An 11037-nucleotide genomic window follows, 5' to 3' on the forward strand; every position below is an offset into this window, starting at 1 on the left:
TTGGTAGAGCCTCAAATCAGGTGAAAGACCACTGCAGCAGATACAAATGAATCAGATAACTCAGTGACTTTGTGTCTTACATTTATTTAAAAAAAAAAAAACAAGTACAGAAGTCAATAGAACACAATTACGTTCCAAATAATTGCATTTTCCTCAGTTACTTTTGCTTCACAACAAGACATTGCTCGAGGAAGTTGCTCATAACTTTATACGTGTGCTGGCTGGCGCCCGTCAGAGAATGGTCCTTGTCCGTGTACCACTGAAAATACACAAATGGACAAGTGTGAAACATTTCCAACCAGCGGAAAAGTACCTTTCACCACTTGGCGTCCGTTTCCATTCGCTCATGAAATCAAGCGCCATCCGGGGTCAATATTTCCTACGAGCCAATATTTACCATGGCCTCGAAGTTGACCTCCTCGTCAACTAGAGCTTTGGTGATCTGCGCTCCGTGCTGGAAGTGGACATTGTCTAGGGGAAAGGCGGCGCACCGTTATTTACTCGTCCATTTTCCATGCCGCCAAACACGAGTCCATTTGTGCGTCGCGCCGCGAAAACGCCACGGAACGAAGTCAACTCACCGTCCGCTGTGCCGTGGATGAGCAGGTACTTTGTACCCTTGAAGTGCTTTGCTCGTTCTATGACCGAGCCGTTCTGCTAAATTAAACACAAATTAAGACCAGTATATAATAGCGCATGTATTCATTTTGTCTTAACGCCCTACAGTAGCCTTTCTCTCTGTTCCTGCTTCCATGGAGAGTTTTTTTTTTGTAGTCCCATCAGATTTGAGCCTCACTGTGTCACCGCGTGACTCTAATCTGCCCGGGACCTTCGCAATCTGCTGGCCTATCGTCACTTTTCACACGCGCCTCACTCGCCACTTAGCTGGCCCTCAACTATGCCGGAATTCTCCCTTCCTCTGATTGGCCGGTCGGTCGGAGCGAGTAGTGATTGTGACCTGCTAGCGGCAATATCAACAAGCGGATTAAGGAGAAACGAAAACAGCGCAGTTCTTTCATATGTTTTTACCTTGTAACCTCCTACGTTCTCTTGAGGCGTGCCCATGTAGCGCTCGGTGTACACAGCATCTGCGGGCGGGTAAAAATGCGTAGTGACGTTTCGCGACAAGCGTACGTGTCGACACAGGAAATGCAATTTTGCGTGGAATTCATTCGCTCCAGGATTTTGAGAAAATCTTTGCGGTGTAATATTCACCTTTACTCTATTTCACGCTTAAAATTAGTACACCGCTTTGACTTTTTGGTCCGTTTCTTGTCAAATTTGGGCCTTCTCAAAGTAGACGACTCCTATTGGCCCATTTAAACACCGAAAAAAGGCTAGTCTATTACAGTACTTGAATGCAACACATTAGCTTTGGACCTATGCTCCAAAGCCAAACTGTTAACCGAACCAAACACATTGAAGTCACGGACCCGCATTTATCCTCATCCAATTGCAAATGAAACTCTTAATACGACATGAACAGTTGTTCCCGGCCGGCCGGGCAGGCTCGCGCTCTTCCTCAAATGGAAACTCAGAACTCTGCCAAGCAAAGCGGCGGACAGAAGCTGGCACTCTGTACCAATCAGCAGATGTCCGATAGGCAGTTCCGCTCAACTGGCAGAAAAAGTTTCCTCGTGGAATTGAAAAAGGAAAAAAAAAAACATCTGGCGCAGGAACTGATACAGGCAGCCCTCGGATTTCGCGGTAGTCGGCGACCTGAGTCTCGTCCGCCCTTTTGTCTCCGGTTGCCCGCCGCTGTAGTTGAGTGTTTGTGCTCCATAGTATTCAGTATCTTCGGCGTTTTGACTCCTTTTTCACAATGCGGCCCCAAAAAGGAAAGCGTAATCTTCTAGCGATTCCGGTCCAGCCAAGTGCAAAGACGTTACGATAGAAACGAAGCTGATTTTCATCAAAAGTTCGGAAAAAGGTGAAATGCGTACTTGGGTACCTTTAGGCGGTATTAAAAAATTCCGACGACAATCTGAACTCATTTGTAACCCGAGGACTGCCTGTATACCGTGCGCTCAGTAGTCACAATAAGTAAAAGTAGTTAAGAAATGGCTACTGGCAAGAAGCAGACTAAAAATCCCCACCATAAAAATGCCAGCTGGCAACTGGAGCAACTGCAATTCCACACTTGAAGAGACCAGTTCCAGCGCTCAGGGCCATGGAGGTAACATAACCACCGTAAGACTGAAAATCAATGAGGAAAAATTGAACAAGGAAAAAAAAAAAAAGCTCAAATCCAATGCGGACCTTACCCAGCCCCAAATGGCTATCCGGGTTTTGTCGACAAAACGCATTTCCGAGAACTTCCTAAAAACAGACCGCAGTAATGAGCGATACGTAAGAGGTTTTTTGTTTTCAAAAGTCCCTTTTTTTTTTTTACCTGATGGCCGTGATCTGATCTTCCACCTCAATGGTTCCGAGACGTCGGTAAATTGAGTGCATGATGCGGTCGCCTCGGTAACCGCTTCCCCTTCCGTCAAATTTGGCGACGATGATCCCGTAGGTGCTGGCCAGGAAGGTGCTCCAGTTCAGTTTGAAGCGGTAGTCCACCCGCTGACTACAGGGACCGCCGTACCTGCGTGACAGCGCAACCCAATCGTCAAAACGCGTCTTCCTTGGACGTTCTTCCCAACGCTTTCCTTCACTTACACGTCGAGGAGAAGAGGGTACTGTCTAGATGACACAAAATTAGGTGGTAACATCATCTCATACCAGAGGTCTGTTAGAAAAAAATATAAATATATTTTCCATTTCGGCGGTTTAAATGGAGGACTAAATGGATATAGTCTTACCAAATCCCTCGATATTAATAGTGCCGTACTTCATTTTTGGCATTCTGAATTCCTTGAGAATTTCTCCAATTTCATGGTTATCTTCAAGAACGGAGTTAGCTACAAAAATCACAACAGTGTGGTAAGTGACTTCACTCGTATGACAATCGTACCGTATTGTAAGAAGTCCAATCAAACATTTGCTGGAATACAAATTAAGCAGATGAATGAAAAGATGCAGGCCTGCAACTAATGTTTCTTTTAATAATTGATTCATCTGTCAATTTTTCAATAAATCCGATGCAAGGTTTCATTTCGATCCCATTTTAAAAACAAGACATCTGTAAGTAACAACTAGAAGTTCGGTGCGTGGGAGTTTGGTGAATTTGTGCCAGCCTTTTTTCAATCAAAAATCGGGTTATGTTTGACCTGGATGTGAATCAAGTTTTCAATTTCCCCATAAATTAATTCAAAAGAAAGACAAATCGTAACCCGGATTTAAAAGGTTTTACTCTCGGGCTGAGCGGTTTTCTGTCGACACCTTTTTCCATTGGTGTGCAGCGTAACATCTAAATGGACTCGGACGGCGGTTCAGCCCGCTCGCTTCTTTTAATACCGATTGCTGTTGGCTGCAGCGGGCACCGGCTGTGAACGGCCAAGTGATTTTCGCCCTCTAGCTCATCCCGTTACAGTAATAACTTTAAGAATACGGCCGATATAAAAATGCACATCTTTTTGTCAAAACCCGGCTCATGTGGCTGACGGATCAATCTTCCGTGAATTGTGTCGAAAACCTTTATAGGGTGCGCTCATAAGTTTGGCTTTTTGGGGGGGGAGAGTGCATCTTATATCTGGGTAGTTATGCATAGGACATATTGTGAAATTTTATTGTGTTCCACTAACATTGTATTGAAGGAAAAATATTTGTCACGTCGAACTCAAAACGGGAGTTGATACAAAGTGAATCATCCATCCATTTGTAATAGCCGAACAAACAATGTGCGTGTGTGCGTACTTGATTCTGGGGATCGATTGTCAACAAGCATGAAGCGAGGCAAACCCGGTCCTGATCCGTACAAACGGATAAACAGTCGGCAGGTCGGAATGGGGGGAAAAAAGAAAGAAAAAAAAAGTGTCAAAAATCCACGCCGTTGGACCGCAGCGTTTTGAGCGCAGGTGATCGATCGTACGTGTCAAATGTCGCGTAACTGACCGTAACAGTCCAAGCGGTAAAAGGTGGCGTCGCTGTTGAAGTAGGCTAAGTTGTACTGACACTTTTGCTTGTCTAAGTTGCAGGTGAGGCACTCGCGGGGGGAAGGGCCTTTCATTCCCACCGGCACCCTAATTGAGTGCGCCACACACAAAACACAACGGCTGCATTTACTGTACCAAGTCAACAAAAGTTGGGAAAGACTTTTCAATCCCAAAGTCATTCGTGTTGTGCCGCAACGCAATCTTAAAAGTTCACAGCTGTGCATTTTTTATAAGTTAATAGCGTTCATTTCTTGACCGCTTTGTGTTTATTATCGGACTTGAATTCAAAGTGTTTCCCAACTTTTGACCGAAAGAAATATTTTGTGACCTGTAGAAGTTAGGATACGGTTGCACTTTTTTTTTCTACCAAATTGGAAATAAAAATACTTACTTGTAAACATTTCTTGTCTGAGGCACCCCCTCATCCTCATAAGCAACAAAGTATCTATGGGGGGAAAGGTTACTCAGACTTTATTTATTTTTTTTTAATATCCGCCACATTTGAACGTGAACCCCACTCACATGGCATGATTGGTCAGCTTGGTTATGTAGATGACTTCCCACTTGCCGGAGGTAATTGGTGTGGCTTTGCCCTTAAAAAAGAGCCTCAAGTCAGTCAACAAGAAATTCATCATTTTCAACAATAATGGGGCGCGATTGGTTGAAAATGCAGACTTTTTGGCTATTCCAAGAAAATAAGCCATCATTTTTTTCCCCTTTTTCTTATTCTGGACGACTAATGTGCAATAGAAAATGCTTAGGGGAAAAAATACATTTTTATTTAGGCGTTTACTTCTATTTTCTAGCACTCGACTAGTACTTAGTATTGAAAAATTTGAAATCCAAAAACTGAAAATTAAAAGTTTTCCCAAAAGTCACTGCAAAAAAATCTGTCAAAATAACTGAACGAAAAACAATTATTAAAGTGCCACAGCATTGAGCTGTTCTAGTAGGCTTTTCTTGACATTATTCCTTTAAACATTTCACAACTTTTTTTTTTGAAAAGAAAACTTCAGGCATATATTCCTTGTTTCTAAGTCTAGGATACTTGGAAAATGAGTTTTATGTATCAACATTTCCGCAGTACTAGATGGCTAATTGACGAAAAATCGTACAACGCCAGCTACCTTGTTGATGTAATGAATATGCTTGTAGCCACTGGAGTCACTTAGCACTTTGTAGAAATTGATTTTATCTTCAGCAAAGAAAAGAGGTAACGGCCCATACTGCAAAGGGAAAAAAACATCTTTTCAAAATACTTCAATATTGAGAGTATTGCAAGAAGTCAAACTTACGTGGCCGATCCAGCCACTTGAGCTGCTTTGACGGAATATCTAAGCGAAAGGAAGGAAAGGCGGCATTCCATCAGCGCGTGGGATGGATGGCGTCAACGGTGAACCAAAGCAAAGCAAAGCCACCTGCTTTTCTTTCCAGTCCTTTCTGTCAAAGTCGTAAAGCTGCACCAACACGGAATTCTGCTTTCTGGTCATCCACTGCACCGCCAAGCGCTCGTCCGTGACCCAGGTGACCGAACTCAAATAATGATCCCTAAACATCAAGCGACAGGAAATTATACACGCCCAAGCGGCCGCTTCTGCAAGGTGTGAAAGAAAATACCAGGGCCCGACATAGATGACAGTTTTCAGACCGACGCAGATTTATGGTAGGAAGAAAAATACAGGTCACAGATTAATCGGACGATCAATAAAATTGCATCTGCTCATGGGGCAGGGGTCATGTTACTATTTCTATAGTATACATAATGTATTTTCCGCACTATAAGGCGCACCGGATTATAAGGCGCACCCTCAATTAATGACATCAAACTTTTTCATTCACAATATAGTAATACTCTGAGGATAATAACTCAAATAATAACTAAACTCTCAATAGCATAATAACTCAATGTCAATATGAGCAACCTTGTTCAAGCTTACTTTATCACTTCATTCCCCATCTACCGATCACAATCTCAATATTGATCCGTATATAAGGCGCACCTGATTGTAAGGCGCGCCGTCAGCTTTTTAAAAGAATGAAGGCTTTTAGGTGCGCCTTATAGTGCGGAAAATACGGCAGTTACGTTTTATTCTATTTTTTCTTTATCCTTGTGCAGTATTTTGCCCATTTTTGGGTCATTTTCTTCCACATCGTTAATTTAGCCCAGGGAGGCCATACTCCTGGTAGTGTGAAAACCTTCGTGCCATGTTGTCACTACCTGGGTGAAATTTCAGCTCCCTAGTGTTTCTTTCAATACTTTCCCATTTGATGTAGAGATCAAAGGCTCGGACAAAACACTGCGCAAGAGTAAGGACGCAAACTTGTGGTGTGGATTTTTGTGATAGCGGCTGCTCTAAACGGTTAAGAGTACATCAAAGAAAAAGGTGAAAATAATCAGCAACCGTCAGCCATTTGACCACGATTCTCGGTTCGATATTTGAAGCGCCAGTATACAGACCCAGATTTGAAGACGGAAGGGGGACGGATCCATTTTGCCGGCGAGTTAATACTTCTAGTATCAACCACAAAGAGTTTGACCTTGGTCAACGCCGAGCCCGCCTGCGAGAAATTCAGAATTAACGGATACGGCGTCGCCGAAAGCAGAAATCCGCCGGCGCTCTCCGGCAACTTGCGTTGCCGTCGGAACGGATTCGATCCCACCTTGGGGTACGCGATCTCCACCGTTGCGCTGTACTGCCCGTCTCCGTAAAAGGGAAAGTTGACTTTGTTCACTTTGGTGTCGTCGAACTCGGCGTAGGCCAAGTAGCGTCCCGTCGTAGACCACCACATGGCTCCGTTTGACGCAAACACTTCCTCTGCAGTTGGACAAAGGAGACAAAATTGCCTAACAGCAGCTCAGGTTAAAACGAGTCTAATCGTCGCCTTTTCATTGAAAATGAACACAAATTCGTCTATTTTCGTCCGTCTGTCGCGGCGGCCATTTTGCCACTCGCCGTGGACTGAAAATGACAACGGGAATGAAGCGCTTACCCTCGTACACCCAATCGGGCACTCCGTTCAGGAACTTGTTCTTTTCCCCTTTGCTGGTGACTTGCACGGGCTCGGCATCCACGTCGTCTTTGTAATAAATATTGTAGTTGTGCACGAAAGCCTGCGGGACCGCGCCGCCGCCGGTTATTCGCACGATCGGGGGTTACTGAAAGGCGGCTCGTGGTGAAAACTCACTATTTTGTTTTCCTTTGGCCCCCAGCTGAAGTACTGCACCACGTCGGGAATTCCCGGATCTTCGACAAAAGTCCTCCGGGGAGACGCGGTGGAATTACATTATATCGCGCAAGGCCATTGATAACTTTCAGGATGAACTTAAAATGTACAAAATTATTTGATTTCAAAACATTCATCAGTGGAATTCGCTTACTGGTTCATTGTTTTTCAAAGTAAAAGCACAAGTTAGCAAATATCATATTTTGATTATCAGTAAATACAAAGTTAGGTTTGGCATTGTTTTAACAGCAAATGTTTGCAAATATCATTTTGATGACATACAAAGTCTGTTTTATGACAGAAATCGAAACAATTACTGGTGAGAAGCTGAAATCTGAATATTTGGACAATTTAAACAATCTTCTAAAGAGTTACGAGATGATTAAAATAGGAGTCAATTGATATGATAGATTGTCAATTTGGACAACTCTTATATGAATATATATTAAATCGGTATGTGTATATTATCTACATTATCTACATGTTAGTTGTTGAAAAATGCGACGCAATTGAATAAAAATTTACGATGAATTAGTTAAAAATGTAATTTAACAGCGTTGATATAAAAAGACACAGAAACACACAAAAAGATGCATACTCACTCATTGATCAAATTATAGATGGAATAAGAGGCTGTGTACGAGTGTCTCCATTGCTGGCCAAATGCAAACAAAAAATGTTTTCAGACTTATTTGATTACAGTACTGTAAACAAAATAATGTTCGGCAAACTCAAAATGTCAACAAACCCCAACAAAACAGAACAAAAAAGAAATGGTAAGCGTACAATCGCGAATGTGCAGTGGATGACTGTAGCTTTTTTGTAATATCACCATTCACCTCTAGGTGGTAGCCACACCTTAGTTTTGCTATGACCAGTAATAACATCGTTTCAATAAATAGTTCAACTTAGATTATATTGTATAAATGTATTCTCATACATATTGGGACGGGAAACGTTGGCTCAAGCCATATTATAGGGGAGAATCTGGCTTTTTAAAATACTGATTGAATAATCTACTGAAAATACAAATTATATTCACTTGTATTTTCCTGAAACATTAATTATTTAAGATGTTTTGTTGGTTTTATTAAAAAAATGGAGTACCCCCATTTGAGAATCACTGTAGTAGACAACGGGCACCATTGAAAGATGAATGTATCAACATCATAAATGCATTTTTGTAACTCTTTTTTTTTTTCCTACCTCCATGTATTATATATCGTTTTCAAGGAAATTGCATAATACAGTTAGAATACCGGTATATGAATAGTTTGATCTTCATTTTTGGACACATAAGCCTATTTAGTGAATACAGTTCACATAATTTAATAATTGTGAACTATAAATAAGTTGAAAAGCCAAATTAGGTAAGTATGTAACAGTGAGAAGCTAAAAATGAAATTCAGTCAAAATAGAAGGCAACATTTTAAACACAATTTTCTATCTCACTTCATTTTTTGATACAAGCCTGCTTTTGTGAATTTTCATCACATATAATTGTAATAATTCTACATAGATCAAATAAATGGACTAATTTCAAGTGAAACGGTGAGTACAGTATATTATTCAGTAGGCCTTCTATTTTTGTGGATTCAGAACACGCATAGAACGACCGCATCCAAATTCGGAGTGAGTTCTTTTTTTTTTTTTGCAAAATGAACACGCAAAAAGAGCTTTCGCACTTCCTGTTGTTTTGGCGAGCGCTCACCTTGACGTAATTGCTTTCTAACGCAACGTATTTGCGATCCCCCGACAACAGGTAGTCTGTGGCGTTCACTTGGTCCTGTAAGAAAAGAGCCTGTGAAAAAGCCGGCCTATCCCTAAAGCGCCGGATGTCCAAAACGCAAAACGCTTCAATACAAAGGTTGAATTGCTCAAGAATAGCCGATTGGTCTGCGTGACCACATTGTGGAGGTCGACGTTCCCATCTCTCGTTTTGTGGAGATAAGCGGAGTCTGCGGGTATGAAAGATAGGACACGTTGGAAGCTTCTCCGAAGAAGCCGGCGCGGACATTTTCTCCATACCTGATATCCAGTACAAATTGTGGGATTTCCACCTAATGGTGTTGTTGAAATAGTCGTCGAGGGTGTAAGGCCTTTTGGGACCGTCAGATACTGAAAGCAAAGGAGGTTCAAAAATGCATGCTTGCATTGGCGTCACGTGGGGGCGCTGCAAATCCCGGGGTGCCCCAACGTTTTCTTCTGAGGATTACGTGGAAAAAATTTGACTGGAGATTCAACTGGTTTAGCAACTACTTAAAGGCCAATCCCTGAGTAGTTGGATTGATTATGAGAGCCGAAACAGTTTTTTCAAAATGATCAATTCATTTGCAGATTATTCTGTCGAGTAATCTGAGTTTTAAAATTTGAAAATCTTTACATTTGCAGATTGTTTTTATCGATTAGTCAAACTTTAAGTTGAAAAGGATACGGGTTTAGGTATACTTATTATTTTTTTTTTTTTTTACAGATAATGTGTATAGCCATATTATGTTAAGTGTAATTGCAATAAAATAATTGTCATGATTTTTTTGTTTTTAGTTCAGGCATTTTGATGCACTTTTTTTTCTGTTTTGGACTAAGCTGTAACCCGTATAAACACAGTAAAAAATGAGGCAACATTTGTTGAAAGTTGATTTATATGTCTTTCTACTTGTTAATGTTAAAAACATACAGGTTTAGGTATACTTATACAATTTTATAAATGGGTTAAACGCATGAAAGATATTTGTTGTAACTTGCTTTCGATTTCAACGCAATCAAAGCCTGAAGCGAGCACACTTGACCTCTTCCCCTCACCGCGTTCGAACGCATCATAAAGCAACTCGACACAGACGAGGATCCAATTAAGTCAGCGCGTGCGGATGACAAAACAAAATTCATCGCACACATTCAATTCTTCTCAAGTCCGAAGTTGACTTACCTCTCAAAAAAACCGCAGTCACGGTAATTAGCATGATGAAGACAGCCCCCGCCAGCAGCACCCACACAAACTGGTTTGAGCAACCCTGTGAGTGGGGGGGCACACCGTCAGTGCACTTCCCACCCCCCTCAAAAAAGAAGTACATCAAAGTTTGCAACTAGCATCACTCGAACTGACCATGATGCTGCTCGAGTCGGCGCGCGCCTCGATCCTCACTGCTCCAAACTTGACCGTCTAGTCGCCCCCCAAATTTCTTTCTCCTTTGGTAAGACAAAGCGAGCCCTCAAACGAGCAGGATAGTGAGCTCCGTCCCCCGTTCGGCAGACTTCTCACTTCCCGTCGCATTCCTGAGGAGAGTCCAGAACCGGGCGCGTTGCCTTGCTTTTTCTGCAACGCCGCTTTGTTCACACGCGCGCGCGCGTGCATGTAATTTTCTTTTTCTTTGTCAGTAAACTCGTCAGACGTCTTCGCTTTCAACTAAGAAGCCAACGCACACGCACTTTTTTTGTTGTTGTAATAAGCACGCCGGATTCTGTTACACCGCACGCACATTCGTGATGTAAAAAAAAAAAATAATTAAAAGCTTACTTTGTCTTTTAACGTTGATGTAACCCTTTATTGGGGCAACGAGTGTTAAAAGCGTTAAAAACACAGGTAATGATGATAATGGTTCCATTAAACATAGTGAAAGAAAGCATATAATTGAATAGCCAGTTCCTTACTACACTGTGGACCCCCGTTATTCGCGGGGAATAAGGACCCGGCTGAGTGGCAAAAAGCGAAAATCTACTAGTGAGAGAGTGAGTTAGTGAAAGTAAATCTGCAAGTGAATAAGGAAGTAAGTGCAAA

The 11037-nt window shown here is 42.0% G+C and overlaps 1 protein-coding gene across 2 annotated transcripts; it reads right to left on the bottom strand.

The window, feature by feature from the left end:
- Nucleotides 1-68: 68 nt before the first annotated feature.
- fap (fibroblast activation protein, alpha) lies at nt 69-10616 on the bottom strand. 2 transcript variants are annotated; one of them, XM_088415395.1, is made up of 26 exons: nt 10366-10616; nt 10189-10273; nt 9291-9380; nt 9126-9220; nt 8974-9048; nt 7865-7917; nt 7224-7296; nt 7029-7149; nt 6699-6853; nt 6496-6596; nt 5456-5585; nt 5333-5371; nt 5165-5263; nt 4560-4630; nt 4429-4482; nt 3997-4124; nt 3799-3849; nt 2805-2903; nt 2662-2731; nt 2393-2587; nt 2265-2319; nt 2097-2196; nt 1030-1088; nt 582-654; nt 398-471; nt 69-259 (listed from the first exon to the last, which is right to left on the bottom strand). In XM_088415395.1, exons 1-26 carry the CDS (start codon nt 10366-10368, stop codon nt 158-160), a joined length of 2250 nt encoding a protein of 749 aa, XP_088271521.1. In that variant the 5' UTR covers nt 10369-10616; the 3' UTR covers nt 69-157. The 2 variants fall into 2 exon arrangements, with proteins under 2 accessions (XP_088271521.1, XP_088271520.1); XM_088415394.1 differs by having other exon boundaries at nt 582-657; nt 10366-10615.
- Nucleotides 10617-11037: the final 421 nt, after the last annotated feature.

The sequence above is a fragment of the Hippichthys cyanospilos genome, chromosome 5 (assembly GCF_059441005.1).
Source record: "Hippichthys cyanospilos isolate Australia breed blue-spotted pipefish chromosome 5, RoL_Hcya_1.0, whole genome shotgun sequence".
Lineage (NCBI taxonomy): Eukaryota > Metazoa > Chordata > Actinopteri > Syngnathiformes > Syngnathidae > Hippichthys > Hippichthys cyanospilos.